Source organism: Oreochromis aureus, linkage group 8 (genome assembly GCF_013358895.1).
Source record: "Oreochromis aureus strain Israel breed Guangdong linkage group 8, ZZ_aureus, whole genome shotgun sequence".
Classification (NCBI taxonomy): Eukaryota; Metazoa; Chordata; class Actinopteri; order Cichliformes; family Cichlidae; genus Oreochromis; species Oreochromis aureus.
The window spans coordinates 19290196-19310670 of record NC_052949.1 but is presented as its reverse complement, the minus strand read 5'-3'; the positions used below and the strand labels follow the sequence as shown (position 1 = coordinate 19310670).

The 20475-nt window shown below is 40.2% G+C and overlaps 1 protein-coding gene across 5 annotated transcripts in view; it reads right to left on the bottom strand.

Annotated features, from left to right (window-relative positions):
* si:ch73-103b11.2 (early endosome antigen 1) overlaps positions 1 to 20475 on the bottom strand; it is a 52577-nt gene that overhangs the window by 10254 nt on the left and 21848 nt on the right. For 3 of the 5 annotated variants that reach the window (XM_039616811.1, XM_031739301.2, XM_039616812.1), the window contains 13 exons: positions 18237 to 18388; positions 16473 to 16557; positions 12641 to 12694; positions 11516 to 11741; positions 10676 to 11198; positions 9376 to 9514; positions 8451 to 8567; positions 7477 to 7533; positions 7302 to 7370; positions 7104 to 7193; positions 5239 to 5348; positions 1985 to 2738; positions 733 to 849 (listed from right to left, as the gene is read on the bottom strand). In XM_039616811.1, the coding sequence (XP_039472745.1) occupies positions 733 to 849; positions 1985 to 2738; positions 5239 to 5348; positions 7104 to 7193; positions 7302 to 7370; positions 7477 to 7533; positions 8451 to 8567; positions 9376 to 9514; positions 10676 to 11198; positions 11516 to 11741; positions 12641 to 12694; positions 16473 to 16557; positions 18237 to 18388 (2493 nt within the window). The remainder of the gene's footprint in view (positions 1 to 732; positions 850 to 1984; positions 2739 to 5238; positions 5349 to 7103; positions 7194 to 7301; positions 7371 to 7476; positions 7534 to 8450; positions 8568 to 9375; positions 9515 to 10675; positions 11199 to 11515; positions 11742 to 12640; positions 12695 to 16472; positions 16558 to 18236; positions 18389 to 20475) is intronic. The other 2 variants (XM_039616813.1, XM_031739305.2) reach the window with 2 other exon arrangements.

The following is a 20475-nucleotide window of genomic DNA, read 5'->3' as shown; positions in this document are numbered from 1 at the left end:
TTAATATCATCACGTTACTTTCCCCTCTACTAAATACAGAGAGCCACATCTCGGGGTTTACCAGGAAGAAAATAACTGTTCTCTTTTTTTTTAGGAAAGCAAATTTTCCCTCAAGCTTCTACTGTGCTTTTTCAGAGGTCACTTGAAAACAGAAAGGTTTAGATGAAGTCACCTTCAAACACCTCCCAAAAAAACAATTAACCAAAAACTTAAATGGGTGATCAATATGGTGATTTAAAAGAAAACAAAATGACCAAACATAATGTGATTTCATGGTATGACCTAAAAATGTTTAATGTAAAAAAAAAAAAAAAAAAAAAAAAAAAAGAAACAAAGAAAAAGAAAAATAAGGCAATAATCACACACTTTTATTCAGAAACACAAAGCATGCAGAAATCAAGCTGCGAAAGGACACATGCAGAGAGAAAAAGCACAGCGTGAGGTTTATTGATCCTCTTTCTTACCTTAAGCACATCAGATCAAATCAGTTACTTTCCCATGAGATGTGAAACTCCATCAAAAAACAGTTAGTGAAAATCTCATGCTAAGAAAACCACAACCACGCATAGCAATATCAGAGAATAAGCACCCACACACCTGTTAGTACAGTATATACTTTTACTTTGCAATTCTTAACACCGCTCTACCACAACATTTCTTTAAGTTAATTCATGTTGTGGCATCAATTTAAAAGAAAAATAAGGTTGCAGGATATATAAAGAGTGCAGTTACCTGCAGTACATAGCCCTCTCTGGCACTTTGCTCTCTCACTAGCGCATTTTCCAGTTGCTCCTTTAAGAGGTTGTTCTGCTTCTGCAGTTGGTCCAGCTCCTTCTGCTTCTGTCCCAACTGTCAAGAGAGGCGAAGAGGTAATGAACAAATAGCACAGGGTGTTGTTATAAAATAAATATAACCAAAAAATATATATATAACTGAAAACATCTGGACAGTTTAGCATTTTTTACTTTTTCAGGTTGACAGTTTTCAATGTATAATTTGAAAAAAAATGTATGAGATGGAGACTTTAAAAACAGCGCCCCAAGCATAAACACACAAAAGTGATTTGAAACAAAGTATTATGATGCTTTTTTAATGGAATAAAGGAGATCATATACAGTATAGCATTTCTCATCACCAGGTGGATTACGAAGTGCAACACGTAAAACAACATGCAAAGCTGGAATGAATTCCTTCAATTAGCCTGATCACACCAAACAAATTTGCTTATGATAAAAAACACACAGTAGGAACAGCTTAACAAATGGATGGAGGCAGGAAAAAAATAATCTTGATGTAGCTGCTCATAATTGAGCCATTTGGGGTTTTTTGTCACAGCAAGCCATAAAAATGTGGCACAACAGCAACTGCAGCATGATCCATTTCAAGACATGAAATGCTACTACCATTTTAAAACATGCAGAGACTCAGCAAATAACCAAATCCAGTCCTAAAATGCAATTTTGACCCCATGAACAAACAGGCAAGTAGCCAAATACTCAAATATTATTTCCTCTGATCAATCATCTTTGATGGTCTACGAGTGCAAAGATCTCAGAAAAGATAGAAAAATATTAAAAATGTCATTTTTGAAGGCTTCTAAAACTTTGGATAAATTTCAAGTGTAGGGTAAGACAGTACTACAGAGTACTGATGTAAACCTATTCAAATTAAAGCTGAGAGCTGAGACTTTAATGTTGTGTCCAGTATGAAACTTCCTATTGAATCTGAAAATGAAAAAACAATCTCAAGAACTAGACATGTCTAATTGTCCAAAAACAAACTGTATTTAATTTTATTTATACGGCATCAAATCACAACAACTATCACCTCAAGGCACTTTAAATTGACCCTGCAATAATACAGAGAAAACCCCAACAATGAGACGACTCCCCCATGAGCAAGCACCTGTTGACAGTGTGAAGGAAAAAACAGGTTCAGGGTGAGGAGAAATTTTAATGATATAACCCACGCGGATTACACTCACCTCTTTGTCTAGTAGAGCAGCAAGCTCATGCGGTGGCAGTCTCTCAGAGTTTCCTAAGGCAGTGGTGATTGGTACTTGCTTCTCTTCCCTTAATGGTGTTGTCTCCACTTGATGCCATCGCTGCTCAATCTCATTCTGAACATCTGAGCTTCTGCTGTCTTTGTCTTCACTGGCTGGACTAATGGCAGCAGGGTGATCCACTTCCATCTTTCCTTGCTCTTGGATTCCAGGTGTTGGTTGCTGTACTGGTGATGTAGCATTTAGCGTTGAAATCACAGTTACAGTAACAGTATTTGGTGTGCGAGCTGTACTGCTAGTTCCCCCATTAACGTTCTCCTTTTCTGCTTCTTCTGTAATTGAAGGTGGGTGAGCAGCTGATGCAGATGAGGTTTGGAGGGAGGAAGAAGAGACCGGAGATGATGCCAAGGAGGAGGGAGAAGAGGAGGCAGAACAGTAGGAGGTGGTTGTGGAGAACGATGAGCTGAGGTCAACTGTGTCTGCTCGTTCTTTTACGGGCTTTTCTTTCTGTTCCATTTTGAACTCAGTCCAGTCAAAAGTTTTTGAGCGGCCCTCTCGTCTGCGCTCACGAACTCTGCTTTTGCGTGGCTCAGAGGCAGGGGCAGAGGCATTGTTACCAGGTGGCTGCCTCTGCCCATCAGACTTGGGGATTTCTGGACTTTGGCTTGGATCAGGGGTGACCTGTAGGCATGGGTCCAACATCACCTGAGATTTTATCTTCTCATCAGGGAGTGATCTGAACAAACCAAAGCACAAAAAACAAAACATATATAAGTCAATTCAAAGATAACTGGATGAACTTCTGCATTCAAATCTGCTCAAGCTGCTGTTACATAAAGCTTTGCTGGACGAAACAACAACATGAGATTTCAGGTTTTGTAGCTTCGATTAACTGTGCATTCAAGGGTTTCTGCAGGGCCCAGGTGAGGTAAACAGTGACATTTAACTACCTGATTCACAAACAAACCACCAAAAATATAAAAACATGTTTAAAAATTTTATCTAAATTCAAGTCTGAGGGAGTTTTCCCACCTATGATTCTTTTACTGTGGTCTGAATCAGTCAACAAATTTGTAAACTTGTAGCTTTTCCACATGCAACACTGGGTTTGTTTTCATGCAGACAAAAAAATTAAGTGAACTCTAAGTGATGTGAACTGTAGTGTGAGAAGGTTCAGTCTGCTTATTGGCCAAATGTGTCTGGGGCAGGAACAACAAAACTAAATACACAAAGAAGGTCCTGTGTCAGAAAACTGAGAATTTACGTTAGCCTGTACAGACCTCTGCACATCTACAGTACCTTCCCGCATTGAGCATACGTTGGTACGGGACGGTTTTTTTAGCTCAAACTTGTAACGTAAACCTGGTAGTTGGCTCGGATCGGGGTGGGAACACGTTCACACCATAAATGAACTGATCTGGAGTTCATTTGGAATCATACCGAGACCACCTCCTCCAATTGGGTCTTTTTGTAGTTGTTTTGGTCCGCACCCGAGATGACTGTATTCACACCTGCACCAACAAACCGCGCCAAAGGGGGGAAACACTCAAGAGTTCAATTTAAATGGACACAGCAGGTGTTAAAAAACCCTAAACCCAATTACATTTTTAGATTAAGCTCTTTAGTTACTGCCGTGACCCCGTTTCTGCTCAAGGTTTCTTCCTGTTAAAAGTGAGTTTTTCCTTCCCGCTGTTGCCAAGTGCTTGCTCATAGGGGTTTGTCTAGTTGTGGGGTTTTCTCTGTATTATTGTAGTGTCTTTACCCTAAGATATAAAGCACCTTGAGGCAACTATTGTTGTGTTTTGGTGCTATATAACCACAACTGAAACGAGTTGTGGACTAAAAGCCACAACAATCTAGTTTCTGTTAAACTAACCTCAATTGTAAATTCATTGTGTCATAAATAATTTTAACAGGAAAAAAACCTAAACCAGAAAGTCAGCAATGTAGTAGCACCAAAGTTTATTGACTACAGTGTGTAAAATGACCAATATGATCCTGACTTTGAGCAAAGTTTGGGTAAATCTCAGCAGGTGATCATATGCGTGATTTAGACTAAAATCTGACCAATATTTTAAAAGTAGCAGCTATTCTTGTGAATTCTGGATAGAGGAATAACTGACACCTTGTCATGGCATAAGCCAATCAGTCCATCGGCTAGATAAGTGAATAAAATAAAGAGTAACAAGAGGGAACACAGTAAATACTGAGTCTGTTGGTTTGCAACAATGACTGACATCCCATTAGCAAAAATGAAAGCAACAATGGCAACTAACAATAGTCTGGTTTTCTTTGTGAAAAATTCTTAGGTCTTGTTAGTGACAAAGAGGAAGTTGCTTTAACTTTGAAGACCAGCAGATACCCCATTTTAAAAACAAAATGCATGTCAAAGCATTAAACACCAAAAACATTTATAAAGACAAACAGTGGGGCTAAAAGCAACTTGATCTGATGTAAGCCTGATGACAGGTTCCTGCCTTTAGCTGTTTAACAGTGGCCTAATGTGAATATGTGCAGTAAACTGCTCACTAATGTGCACTGCTTTAAAGGGCAGGGTGACCTGATGGAACAATCCTTTTTAACCGTGTTGTGTGGCGTTCTCAAGGAGGGAAAGAGCTCAAGAACATATAACATGTCATATGTGCAACTTCAGCATTTGATATGTGAAAGATAATCTCCAGCTTTGCTATGAAAAGTACAAAAATAAATGCTTACGTAGTTAGTGAGCACTTGTTTTGAGGTGGACATTTATACTCAGCCCAAAGCTTAGTTATTTTGAGCTTTTGGTGTTGTTGTGGCACCATTTCCAACAGTTAGTGGACCGTCACATTACAGGCATGACTGACACTGGCCTGTGGTGTTGGGCAGATTATACTAGTATGTAGATGTGATTGCACTGTGGGTCTCTACAGTAGCACAACTAACAGGGAGACATTACTCAATAGTCACATGACATATGGTTGGATGACAAAAACGGTGGGGCTGACATTGCTGAGCAAGAACATCAACATTGGGGGGTGGGGGAGATATTTTACACACAAGCACTCCAACCTGGGCTTCAGAACCGATAGTTTCAGAGGGATGTTTTTCCTGGAAAGCAGGTTGAAAATACAGGTTGAAGAGGAAGAAAAAGAAGGAAACAGAAGGTGAGGAGGAAATAGGAATTCAGATAAATAAAACAAAAAAGCAGCTGTTATATCTGCCAGTGGTGACGGTTAATCCTCAGTGGGTATTACCGGGTGACATCGGGGGCGATAGTGGGTCGCACGTTCTTCATGATCGCCTGAATCCAGTTACGACGGATTCCAGAGGTCATCGCTGACAGGGTGCACGCTCCTTCTTTACACTGAAAACAGAGGCAGAGCATTTAACTGACTCACTCGGAAGCCACACATTTCAAAGAATTATGCTCTAAAAGTACTTTTAATAAAGTTAACTGCTGTTAACCACTTTTTTATTTCATTACTAATTTTTTCAATTTAACAGATGCTTATGTCCACTTCAAAAGTGTCAGAGAAATGCTTTTGACAGGAGTATATTCTCAGCCTCACTTCTGTTTTTCTTGACAGGATAATTACTTAAAACAAAACTAACACCTCATGCTGTCAAACTACAACATTGTCCTGGCTTTGAATGGCTGCAGAGCATCAAAGCGCCACACTGCTGAGAGGAAGTGAGTCAGTTAGCCATAGTTTATAACACCATCTGCACTGATAAAACAAGTAACAGAGGTGCTTTGTGCTGAATGTGCAACACAATCGAATTAATGTATAGTTAGAACTCTACAGTAATGACAGATGCCCCTTTTTGCCACAAATGCAAAAGCTGGCTGTTGTTTTGTAATAAATGTAAGTTAATTGTGAATTACTTTTATGAACTATGGAAACTGGTGGCTGGGGATTTTTGGGGGAGGGTGGGAGGCAAAGACAAACCTGCTACACTAAATGCAATGCACATTTTTTCTGAAGCAACAAAGACAAAACTGCAGATGAACTGAAGGTAGGATACACATAGGAAATACAATCCACACAATGCAAACACATTTTAATTGATCATAAAAATGTAACTAATTACTCATTATATTAAATCTTATACCAAACAAGACATCAATTTAGGTGCTACCTAGATCTAAACCTCTATAATTACACACTGTGATGAGACTTGTCTCCTTCACCTAACAACAGAAACAGAGGTTTTCTTTTAAACAGCAGCACTCTATAAGCACTAACCTTCTGACTCCATTTACAGAGACCTCTAGTGGAAGCTAAGGACCTTCTACAAAACAACCATTATGAATAAAACTCCTGATTATGTGAAGTAGTGAGATTTGAAATCAAAAACACTAATGACAATAGCTCCATCTACCTTAACCTGTGATGCACACAACACTAGATCAATGATGTTTTCAGCCAAAGAATGCACAATCCTCTTGAGCAATCTATTTCCGACTTCTTCCAGAAAATTACTGTGGAAGCTACTTCAAGCAAATGCAAACAAAAGAAATGACCTTGTAGCTGCTGTTCAGATACAGCTTTAGAGTGGCGAGCTTAAATCATGTAGCAGGAACAAAAGCCCCACTGGCACCACTTTACTGCAAGCAACTATACACCTCCACTAAGCATTTCATCAACAACAAGCGCTAAAAATGTTTAACGCCCAAAAGATTATATGAATAAAGCACTGCTCCATATAGAGCAGGGTCCACACTACTGCACACAGACTCGTATTTGTGTAGTTTTTCCTCTGTCAGTGCTAATGAGACATTATTCACAAGGACGGGGCTTTTAATTGTGCAGATGAAAGCCACATTGGTTCAGAAACACCGGCAGGGCTGGCAACGCCTGTGGCAGATTTAGACAGCTATGATGTCAACCTTTCACAGAGAGATGACAAGTCAAGTGACATCCTTCATGACAAACAAAGAATTGTTTCAGGAAGAGAAATGACAAAACCTGATACCCAAAAGTTGCACCACATGCTGTATAAAGCTGTTTATAGACTGGCAGGAGACACCGGATCTAAACTGTGTGGACAATAAGCTTCGTCTTTACTGATGATTAATGATGTGGGATAAACACTGACACGAAGATTCGACACTCACCAGGATTTGGAAACCGTAATTCCTTTGAACTGGAAACTCTTTGACATCGTAGCACGTAGAAAGGTCAATCTCGCCGTCCATTTCTGAAGCCTGAGAGGAGGAGGAAAACAAAAACATAAACCCGACGGTAAGTACAAATGTGTCATTTTTCATCAAGTTTAAAACTATTTTTTTTATTAAGTGAATAACAAGCCTTACCTCCTCAGCTATTGAATCCTTATAGTACCTCAAAGTCTGATCTGTCAGGACAAACCAGTGCTTCTTCCACTGAAAGGAAAAAAAAAAAAGCCCATTAACTGGATATTCACCAGTTTTCTGTACAACTTATTTATTCAGTGTTGCAGAGAAGCAGATAATACTGAAAGCAAATTACCACTCCATCTTCATATAGCTTTGTCATCCATCCTTTTTTAAAGTTCAGCAGATCGGGCTGCAATTAAGACAGATCATAGAAATGGATCATTGAGTAATGAATGTCATTTAATCATTGAAAAGAAATTAAAAAATGAATAAACATGACGACACCTTTAACCCATTGACTATTTAACCCTGGTATCACATGGCAATAACAATATAATTATGTTTATTTACATTCATATCCACACCTCGGCTCAAAAAAGAATAAGTGGCTCCAGCTACAGAGACTGACTGGCGGGAGCCAGACTTTCCCGTGAAACACAAACTCAAGGCTGTTTATAGACTCTAAAGTAAGTCGTTCCTCCAAAACCTGGGCACCGCTAACTCAACAATACCTTGTTTTTGTTGAGCTTCATCAGGTGTGGTGTCACCGTCTGGCACAGAGTCATTATGATGGCTAACTGCCTTCAGTTCATATGTTGACAATCTCTTTCTTTCCCTCTGTCTCAGGGACACACACGCAACTGCGGCTGCTTCTGTGGACGCTATTTATAATCGCCAGTAGCAGTGGCGGCAGTGCTGTGTACGTGAGTGTGTGTTTGAGTGAGTGGAGGGGGGTGGGTTTGGGCAGCTGCAGCTTGGCTAGAAAGACAAGTCACACACCGAGTGGATCACCCCTGCTACCCTCCCTGAAGTGACCGCAGATCAGACGGGTAGGAGTCAGAGCTCAAGATGATACCACTGCAACCTTAAGTAACTTGAACGCTTTAATTTTGTAGCTGAAAACTGAAGAGATCGAGTCTAACAACTGCACGTGTGGCAATTTGTGCAACTTGTGTGCAAAAACATAAAGAAAGCAAAAAAACTCAAGCTTGATGCTCTGCTGAACAGAAACACCTTTAGGAGGAGGAAATCTCCTAAAAATATACATTTCTATATTTTTCTTTCACATATCACGCTTTACAGTTTGGCAGTACTCTCAACACTCACAGTCATCGAGGACTCAGTGACTCTGCGGTCCAATGATTTGGCCCTTCTTAAGTTGGCCAAAGTGGAGCTGGATACATCAGGAACTGAACGGTCCTTAGCTGAATCTAGTGACATCTCCTACAAATAAAAAATGTAAAAAAATTATTAAAGTTCATTTTAATTCTAAAGTATGTAAGGTTGCCCTGAGAGAATAAATGCATTGCAACTTAAGAAAACACCAACAAACAGAAAAAACGCAGCAAAAGCTCACAGATCGATCCGTGATTCCCAAAGTGTGGGCTGGGGCTCCAGATGAGCCATGACAAAAGTGCTGATGAGCTGCTGTAATTACAGAAATTCAGTTTGAAATTATAACAAATATGTATAGTTACATGTTTATTTAGTTATATGCACACGTGACAAAGCTGGTAATAGGAGGTGGTTAGTTTGTGATGTTACTCGTTACTCAGAACTAAATTTACTGTTCTTATTGTAGTTTGTGTCCCAGTGCCAGGTGGGTCATACATTAGCCTTTGCATATGACTGGGTAACATTAGCAATTTGGGTTATGTTTTTTAATACAATTTTTGATGAAATGCATCACTTTCTCTTATCTTTTGATTAGAGTCAAGATTAAGGATTGGGTCGGCTCCATTGTTAGCTTGTCACTTCCGCAGCTATTCTGTTATGCTATTGTCTCCCAAAACACTTCTGTTGTTTTTTTTTAGGTTTCTTTTGTGTGTGTGTGCGTGTGTGTGCGCGCACGTGCTTTTGTGGTCTTTTTTTATCATTTCTGTTGTTTTGGGGTTTTTTGGGGCTTTTCCAGTGTTTTTCTACTTGCTGGTGTTTTCTAAAGCTGGAGTGTGTTTGACCTCTCAGGGCCACCGTAAGTATTGTATGACCTTTCTGGTTTGATTTACTCAGGGTTAATCAGAGGAGAGCGTACATGTTTATTAGCCAAATAACGTCTCTCGCTGCGTCCCTGTCTGTGGATCAGCACGGAGTTAGCAGAAGGATCAGAGCCGTTTGTCTCCATGCGCTCAACATGCTGACCATCCTCAAACCGCTCAATGATTTGAGATCGCCTAGGAGACACAAAAATCACATTCAAAAATTCAAGTTTGAAAAAAAAAGAAAAAAGAAAAAAAAAAGTTGTTTTTTTTTTGTTTTTTTCACCATACAGAAAAAATAACAGTATGGCACATCATGGTCGTGTCATTAAATGGTCACAGACAGAATAAAAAAGACACCAAACATGAGCAAATCAAAGTCAAAATCCATGTTTTAAAGGAAAGAAGAGGTTTTGGTTTACAGTGAGCACAAATAAAACATCATTTTAGAAACACACAAAGTCTTCTCCACAGAAAATACAACATAAACATATGCAAAATAACAAATACTACCAAAGAGAACCACCCAGAGACATTTCTAGGTTTAAAAAAATAAAAATAAAAAAAATAATGGTGTTATATAATGAGATCAAATTTAGGAGAGATGGAAAATGAATAGAATGGAGGATTAAACAAATTGCAAGAGAAGCAGCAACAGTCAGCATTACCTTAAGGCACTGCACTTGTTAATGTATATGTATTTGAAAAATAAGTAGTGATTGAAGTTGGAGAAAACAAAACCGTATCTATAACCCAACCTGTCAGTATGTTGTATGCATGGTATGTACAGGAAATTAAGTATTTATTATGCGTGTGTGCGCTCCGAGGCAGTGCAGGGATGAAATGATAGAAAGCAGGAGTCAGCGGTGACCAGCAGGGAACAGCATTGGGGCAGGGTGGAAGGGTTGGTTGAGCATTAGCTCTGAGAAGCTCTGATCAGAAGCCCCTGGAAAAGATTGAAACAACAAAACAAACTAGCAAGGTAGCCGAGAGCAAAAAAGGTAGAGAGCAGTACAAAACAAAACATCACATGCACTTAAATCCCTGTAATCATTAATGGCAAACCACTGATAAGCTAGGGTAGGCAGCAACAGCAACAGATGCTTGGAGGGAGCAGCCACAGGGTGGTGCTATAATACTGTGTTGGGTATCCTCAGCAATGGATGAACTTCACATAAACACTGAGCATGCTCTATTCTAGCTAACAATCAGTGGCTCATTAATGATTATCAATCATGTTGCCATCATTATTACAAGTTAATCTGCTTTATTTGTTATGGTGTTTGTTCAGCACTGATTGGGTCTATCACGAGGAAGAGCGGGAAACTTAAAACGGCTCTGAACGGTCATCCTCACCTGCGCTCCTCCCCAAACAGCCGAGCCACCTCCTCTCTCCCGGGGCTCCGTGTCCGCGCCCTCAGGTCTTGGCGCTTCTTCTCTGAGCGGAAAGCTTCTCGGTAGCTCAGTCTGCGAGCCCGGGGTACATCTGCCAGTGATGCGTACTCCCTGCCGGAACGGCCGACTCGGCCGCCCCCGCCACCATTGTGCCCCTCCCAAGTGGATGTAGCCCCACTGGGATCAGAGTCCAGAGAGCTCTGAGAAGAGCTGATGGTGGAGTAGCTTGGGGAGACAAGTGAACCTGGAGAGGGGAGAGGGTCTTGGGAGGGTTGATGAGGGGAAGTCTGGGGTTCTGATTCAGAGTTGTACCTGGAACTGGGAGCTCCTAAAGAGGAGGAAGATGCTGAAGAGGAGAGGGGCAGATGCTGGGGTGGCTGTGAGTGATGTGCAGACTGTGGAGAAGGCTCCGACTTGGTCTTCTCCAGGGAGAAGTACCCACTCTCAACTCGTACCTTACGTCCACTGCTCACAGTGCCACCATCTGGGGGAGAAAAAAAGCCCAGCTCACTGCAGACTTTATGAAACCAAAAAAAAAAGCATTCCTGTTATTTTACTGCTGGGAAAGTTGTTTTTTTTTTTCCCCCAGCTGCACATGAAATTCATTTTGTTTATTGAAGAACGTGATTAAATGCACAAATTTTTGTAATCAATCTGTCATATTCAATTTAGATTATTTTTCTAATAAAAAAAATATACTGGCGTTATTTTTTTCCCTACAAGTTTAATAAATTGCTTGCAACATCCTTGTAAATACAGTTGCTGTGAGTTTCATAGAGTTTTTTTTTTTAAAGTTCTCACCATCTTGAGTAGTGATACTGGAGTCTGGCTGACTGTGGCCCAGCTGGCTGAGACAGGAGGCACTGCGGCTGCAGGGGATGGTGGCCCTGCTCCAGCGGGGCTCTTCCTGCCACAGAGTGGCGCGGGTCATCGGCACCCGCTCGGCGCTGGCGATACTGCTGGGCAGGCAGGGGATGCTGCCCCCGCTGCTGCTGCTGGTCACTGTTACCTTAGCCGGGCCAGGCTCCTGGGTAATGGTTGGGGTTGGAAGGAGTGGGTGGGGAGAGGAAAGGATATATTGGCAGGTAAGGTCACAGAGAGACTACAGAAAAAAGGAATATGAGGAGGAAAGAGATTAAAGAACATTTACAATGTAAATGTAATGAGAAATCAAATATTGGAATATGTATGTTACTCAAATCCTGATTATTGTACTCCCACTCTCAGCTGGAGTGGGGTCCAATCATGTTCTGATCACATTAGTAAGCATTTGTAGAGATAAATCATTGTCCTCTTTAAGATGCTTTGCTTTGGTTTTTTATATGAATCAAACATTTAGGCAATAAAAAATTTTGTTTCTAGTAAATTACTGGAAGAGTGAAGGTGGCACAGTAAAAGGGAGAAAGGGACTGACAACTAGACAAACACGCGTACTTATAAGGAATAGCGAGAGCAAACTAAAACGCCCCAAAAGGACAGTGTGCAGAGGTGGATGATGTCGGAACAGATTTCCTTGGCTAAAAGTGCCCGAGAACGTCTTGATTTGATTAACAAATGCAAACAAAATTAAAGCTGTTCAAAGATCTGATTTCACCAAATCACAAAAATCCCTTCAGTGATCAGAAGATGCACAAAATCACTGAGATAACAAGAAAGAGGAAGATTTTTTAAAGAAAGTGACCCTGAAACAGCCCACTTTAATCCAGCCTATTCAAATCACCACAAACATGCTGATGCTGTGCAAAGAACTGCTCTTTAGGCATCGCAAAGGTAGGCTAAAAGCATGTCCGTTTCATTCACCCTTCACCTGGAGTGATTGAAAATATGCTGAAATTAATTTAGAGGGACAGAGGGACGAGAGTTTTAAAATTTAGGGGTTTTTTTGAAGGTGAAGCAGGATAAGAAGTTTGGCCAAGCTGAACTCACTGGGTGCCCATTCATGTCCTCAGTGGAAAAACACTGTCTTGGAGTTACTCCACCCTGCCAATCACAGAAAGCCCTTGATGTTAATGCTTGCTATTTAGTGCTCATTATGATCAATACATAACATTTTCATGGACCGCTCTTTTTATTGCGACTTCTATTTAAAGTCAAAAAACAAAAAAGAAACAACAAAAAAAGAAAAAAGGAAACAAAACATGACTACGAGATGTCAAGGGCTTTACTGGAGAAGAACTAAAAATGCAGACTACTTTCAGTTACAGTGACACACATGCGTCACATGACATCAATTTTTTTTTGTACTCAATGTACTTGCCTTAAAGGGCGCTACCCACAAGACAAATACGACTGTGCACAGGTATGTCTCCAGTAAAGTATGCACAAGTGGGAGGGGAGCTTTCAGGTGGAAGTAGGGAGCTGACACAGTGAGGTGAGGAAAATTCAAGCCTTGACACAACGCTGGGTATTTATCCACTCGAATAACCTAAGAGATACTGATAGAACCTGCCAGCAAACAAGCAGCGAAAGCATGACCATCCTCACATATTACCAAGCCTAATTATGCGGTGGCCTTGACCACTACAGCGGTATTTAAAAGTGAAGCCCACAGGCACACATCAGCTATGTTTGGACCCAATGAAATATGACTGCAGATGTTTGTGCTATCTTAAAGGGTTATCACGGCTATTTAAAACCATAAACATGTGCATTGTGCTTGTGAAGTGACCATGAAGCAAACTGCTCTTTGTTAACGGCAAACTGCCAAAAAAAAAAATAAAAATGGACTAAATCAATGATGTAGAAGCTGATTAGTCCATCGAAATTACTGTACAAAACATCCCCTGTATTGTTATTGAATTAAAATCTAATTAAAACAACAAATATGACCTTGAGCAATAAGACCTTGGATTCAGACCAATTAAATTCTGACCAACATTGTAGGAGTAGAGAGTCTTGTGAATGGATGGTGAGAGCTCATCAGTCCTTTGGCTGGATGAACTAACCAGATCAGTCACTTAGTAGCTCATCGGATCCATCACAATTCACAGTTTATTGTAATGTGTGAAGTACAGAAAGAGAGTGGTGAGTCCGTTTTGCTGTACTGCAGTTCACAACAGTCATACGTAAAGACAAATTAATTTTGTTTCGCTAAAAAGTGACCAATAGTCGAGGAGGAGTGATTCCTGGAAACTGGAGGGATGGACAGATACATACCTCCCCACCACATTAGCTCAGTGGGTGGTCACATACCATTAAACACACCAGAACTATTATAAATAGCTGTAGGAGTGACTGGCTTTAAAATATTACATGAATTTACTTTTCTTGCCTTTTCTTCTTTATTTACCTTTGCATTAATCCCCCAATTTACTTTCTTATTTAATTATATTTATTGGTTTTATTCATTTTCCCACATATATTTAATACAAATATAAAACACGAAGTTCTTCGTGATTCACAATAGAATACAACTGCTGGTCAAGATATGGCATGATAACTGAGGGTCTGCTTTAGGCGACAGTAACGGTTCATTTTTAAAAATTGGAACTCTGGCATTCTCCATATTTCTTATTCTTCCTTGAATGTTTTATAGGCTGACATGTATTTCACCATTGAGTCACTAGAACTGCTGTAGCCCGATTATTTGGCACATTGGCACAATATAAATTTGATCACATTTGCCAGTGAAGTGTTTACAATGTAGCTTTAGAGCGTTAGGCCTGACTTCCATGCCTTCCTATAGTGTTTAAGTCTATAGGTACCATACTATTAAATAACCAATTAATTGTGGATTTTACCAACAAAATGAACAAGTAAAGAACAACAATGAATAACAATCCAAGAATAACCTTTCAGAGGAAATTATATGTGAACAGAAGAGAAGAGGAGCTTCAGGTTTGGTTACCTCCACGTACAGTTACTGTACGCAGCAAAGAAAAGAAACAAGAACTATGAAAACAGACGTATCTGATGGTGGTCACAGCGAGACACAGTCAAGGTCATGTCTGTGTCGCCGCTCTCTCTGTAAATGAGCCAGTCTGCATAAGCCAAGCAAGGTCACAGTCTGATTCGGGGCGCCGTCATTAGAGGAACCAGACAATGAAGTTCAGTTTGTACGTTTGTTTGTATGCACCACAAACTTGGCCTGGCCTCACACAGGAGGTGGGGGGGGGGGACAAACTGGTATGCCATGGTGGGTGGTCTGTGCAATTTTATTATATCATATTCTTATATTTCATCATCACTTTGGACCATTATTCTTTTATTTCTACCTGCCAGGGAATACAAAACTTGCTCTGACGCAAAAACTGCTTTTTGTTCCCATTGTGGTTCTGAAAGGTGTTGCAAGACGGGCTTGAAAGACACATTACTTACCTTGACCCTTTTTAGCCCATTAAATGTACTCTGCAAAGATCGTTTAATAGGCAGGACTGCAGGAGTTCAAAACCCAAAGTGCACCTTTTCCGGCTCACAGACTTAAACATGCATCTTGTTAAGAGTTCAGGAGCTCAGTGTGAAATGACAAAACTTTTATTGGGTCGCCACAAATATTTAAGGATTTAAATCCTCGATAAGTCCTGAATGAGAATGCTTTGATAAGCACCAAATGCTTAATCACCACACGGACTGAAAAAGCCTGACAGGTGTGACTGCAGCTGCTGGACATGACAATGAAACTGAGCGCACCAGCAAATTCATGTGCAAGAGGATCAAAGTTGCGGCTGAATGTTGTTACAGCACACATGCAGTTGTCAACATTTCCCTTCACTGTTTGTTCAGGAATATTTTGATAGTTGACTAATGTTTGCTGCCTGCCAACCTTGTGATACTGTTCCATATCTATGCAATTATGCACTGCTGGAAGCATAAAGCAGGTATTACTTGTGGAAAACAGTACCACATGCGATTTACAACACCCAAGAAACAATATGTAACACGATGTGTGCTTCACTGATAGCTGGAGTTAAATTAGACAAGTATGAGGCGTGTTGTCTATTGTCGAAACCGACATATCATGTGACACAAGAATGTAAATATAGGCGGTTTAAACTGTTGAGCATGTCACTGGCAGAAAAACTACATCTGTCTCCCTCTCAAAGGGGGGAAAAAGCTGTTGTAGTTGGAGAGGAATGAGAGGCATCCGTTCTGCATATTTCCATGGCAGAGGTCATCCTTAAATATATGTTCTGTTTGTTGTTGACAAGGAATGAAGAAATTGCCACATGTGGATAATTTATAATGTTCACAATATCTAAAACATAAGGGTCAAGCTGCAGCTCTATGTCGACACAGACAAACCTTCTGACTACAGCCTGTGATCCAGTCATCATTTAATCCTATTACTGTACATATTTGGGTAAAACTGTGTCATAATCATTGCGTTACAGTCAAAAACCACCTCTGAGTTTTAATTAATCAGCTCATATGTGAGTTCATATTTCCCCCCAGACATCTAAGAGAAAGCCCATTCATGAATGTGGGGTTGACCGGGGCTGTGGACAGCCACATGAACTCAAGCACATAAATCCTGTTGTCAGAGCTGTCATAAGCACAGAAACATAAAGATGCTTCATTATGAGTTATTAAACATATTTCTCCCTCATACAAAACACGTTGAAAGAATATAACATAAACGTTCTTTGACATTTATATACGCAAGTACCAAGCTTTTGATTTTTTTTTAAAATAATGCTGCAAGAAACCACCGATATTAAACTGAAAAAAAAGAAAAGAAAACAATCCACTTCATGACATATAATATAACAATTTAAATTTGCCTGTTGTTCACTGGGCAAAGAAAGAATAAGTTCATTACCTGGTGAGTGGGTGGATCGACCTTGCGTTTTTTCTTCTGGTTCTGTTTGTTTGTCCTGGGGTACACAGTCAGAGCCTCCTGCCACCTGCAAATAATGAAACAGTGTAAGTGTTCTTCTACTCTTAAATTCTGACTGCATAAACTCTGCATGCTTAATGGATTCATAGACAAAGGGACAAAGTTTTCTGCAGCAAAGAATAAACTACGAAGCATGCCCGGACCTATAGTTACAAAGCGATACGTTAATAACACATTTACAACTAAACTAAAGGCTAAGGCAGCAAAGTCAGCTCTGTTTCATTTCTTAAAAGGTGGCCTATTCCAGCTCCATGTTTGTAGTCTTGGACTCTAGTAAAGTAGCTTTTACAAATTCACAGTTCAAAATACATCTCATTGGATTCTAATATGCATCATACTGAGCATTTGTACAGCCTCTTATTTCATCCTCTGCCTGAAACAAGCTGCTTCCCTTTAAGGCCTCCCTCTCTTTGGAACTACTTTGTTCAGTTTGGCTGCCTCTCACAAACAGAAGGTTTACACAGCAGGTGAGTGGGGCGTCTGAGCTCATAGCCTGAGCTGTGTCCGAGATGACCACATTAGCAAGATCTACTCTCTGACAATAAATACAGGTAAAAGTAGAAAGAAACCCTGGCTGTGTCAAAGCATTTAGGAGTATCTGAAGTCTGAGCTTTTGGGATGACACGTACATATGCTTACTTCATTTTGTGATTCTGTGTCCATGTTTAATCTGAGCAGCCACCAAAAACTAAGAGCATATTTATGACAGAAAATAAGAAAATGGTAGAGAACAAAAATCATAGAACATAACAGATCTTAATTTCTGTTTGCATATTCATTCTTTTGAAGTTGTGCTTTAGTTAAAAAGATGGGGATAATGCATTTTGTTGGATTTGGTAAACCACGGTGCTTTACCACCACAAATATTTACACAGGTAACAGACAATCTAGATGCTTACATCATCTGAATGAAGTGCTGACACGGACAGGGTTAGCAAATCTAGTGATCAACATTTTTAGGACAGAACACCAACACATAGCACTGTGTTCAAACTCTAATAAAAGTCAAAAAACATCTTAGAGGAGAATAACATAGTGAAAAATAAATTCCACTGTCAGGAAATGACAAACTTGGGAAAGCTAATATGGTTCTGTGATGGCCTAGAACAAACACATGCATGCCAGATGATGATAGGAGAGTGGGAGGTGAATAGTGATAGAGCAGGTAGCATGATGAGGAGTGGGTGCTGTGAGTCACAGTTCCCTAAGAATAGCTATAATGTGTATCAGCCGGCCGGGGAGAGCGCAGTGCAGAAACACGCTTTAAAAACTGCAGGCTCAAATGAAGCCTGAAGTATGAAGATCACTTTTTATTACTCTCATCTAGGTCCTGCTGTAGAGGACTTTGTTAAGACAGGGAGAGGGTTAGAAAAGCAGGGAGAGCCAACAGTTCAAGAATGTGCACTGTCATTGCAGCATAAATTACAACTATCTGAAGAGCACAGCACAAAGGAGACAGCAGGGGGCAGAGCAGTTTGGCTGCCACAGCAGCTACACACAGCCATACCACTTTATTTCTGTCACCACTATCCATGCAACCCAGAAGACAGAGCAGCATAAACCACACTGCCCACCTGAAGTCATTTCTTTCTATATATGTATCCAAATAATGGCAGAATGTGCATTTGTAAATCCTAATATAGTGGATGATTATGAGTACTATGATAGCAGGTTTTTACGTCTTACCCATTGATGATTTCTTTACACTCGGCCCGTATGAAGTACTCCTTCTCAGGGGTCAGGATGCACAGCGAGTTCTTTTGACCTGTCCTGGACTCGCCGTCGATGACGTCAGAACACTGGTTCATATTGATTGTACCCTGGGGAAGCGTGCTGGGCTGAAGAGGCACAGGGAGAAAGCGGTAAGTGGGAAAGTTAACAGACGTGCTCGCAAATCCCTCCACATGGTCTGCCTTCTCACACAATCCGCCCCAGCATGAAATTTCATGCCAAGCTTGGCATGCCGCACACTGATATAACAGTCTCTGCAAACGCAAATGTTCTTGTCACGGCTCACTTTCAGTATTTTGTGATTTGAGATATGCGTCGAAGCATTTAAACTGCGTTAATTCCATAATTGCCTTACATATGCAGCACTGCTCTAGGAAAAATATGATCTTTGAGAAGGAAAAGCTGCTGTTCTTTGCAGCTTTGATGTTATCAGCATGAAACTGTTATGAAGTCAATAATCAAGCCTGTATTACATTTTTAGTGAAGGTGCAATTTTAGTTGTAGGATAAGTTAAATAAGCACATGTACCCAAAAATAAGATAAAAATGAATGACAAATTTCTCAAATGAACTCAACTGACTGCCCTGTGAAAGAAATGCCTGTTACAGTACAAGTTCATAGGTTCATTACGTGGTTCGCTGTCTGATGCCTAGCCGCGATGTGCAAACACAGCTATGTAGACTGACAAGGATGCCATCTGTTAGCAATAAATACCATGACCACAGGACTTTCTGAATAATACCACTTTGTGTACAATGACTTAGGGTTTCAATGGAAGTTTGTGTAAGTACACAACAGCTTTTTAAATGCACCACGGCTTATTTACAATGAATACAGACTAAGATCATATAATCTAGTTATACCAGTCAATGGCACTGCATTACTCATCTACAGTGTTGTAAAATCATGGCTTTCTAGGAGGACCAAGGAGTAAAAAGACTTGTGCAATTGCTTTCTTATGAAGACCGTAAAGAAAGCAAACAACTGCACAAAAGCAACCAGAAATATTACAAAGCTCTGACACCTGACTTTAATTCAGTCTGACCTCCAAATGACTTCCACGAGCCCTGAAAAAGAGAAAGAAAAAAAAAGCCAGAATAATCCTATGTTGACTGAGGGATTTAAATTTGTTCAATCAAGTAAGTGAGCACTGCATATCTAATCTGTTCTACTAGCTTAGGACAAAAATATCTACGATTTTCTTTTCTGGAAAAAACTGAGATCACGATTATTAAAAAGTTTTGCTCGTTGGCTTTAGAAATATCATACATTTATTGAGCTTAAATGGTCTTGGTGGAGCCCCATGATTTTAATTTCAAGTCAACTGAACAACAAATGCAAAAATTCTCTTTAATCCCTTATTTAAAAAAAAAAAAAAAAAAAAAAAGACAGACAAAGCATACTAATGTGAAGGGATTTATAATACAATAAAACAACAGCATTCTAGCAAAACAAAATACAGCAAACTGACAAAGTTTACACTAAAATTCTATCAACTGCTCTACCTTCACTAAAACAACCCCACATGCAGGGATCAACAAGCTTTAACATAGCAGACTAAAGATGATAAATTACAGCCTTCAGCAAATCTGCATTCATTACAAGAGAGCTGGAAATGGAAAGAAAATTAAAAGGTCGCGTAGTGATCCAATAGATCTGACTCAAGGACCCAAATAGTGCAGCTTAACTGTAACCTATCAGTAAGAGAGCAATTGAGGCCCATTTATGGCCTCTAATGTGGACAGAGAAATCCACAGTTGTGGTAATGCCACCCTGAGGGAAGATGAGAGGCCCCGTTTACTTTCTTGCTATTAAGTGTCACTTTTTACTCATCTATTTTACCACTTTCTATTTCGTAACAGTCAAAATTTTGGCACTGCTAACTAGGAGCAGGAGGACAGTAGGTTAGTCTAACATGACTAACATCTATGTGGTGTAGTATTATGGCATTATGGCTCTTCACTTGCAGTCAAATATGCATGCAATAAAAAAAAGGCGATGACTCAGTTGGCCATTGTTTTGGTTCAACAACTTTAAAATGGCCTGTAACCGAAGGGCTTTTGACACTAAGGTGAGAGGCCAGGGCAACAGCCGGACTTGACACAGAGCCATGTAAACAGCCCTTGGGACAGCTGGGCAAAGACTGAGTCCTCGTCCATACTGGCCAGCCAGAGAGACTGGAGTCAGCTTGACC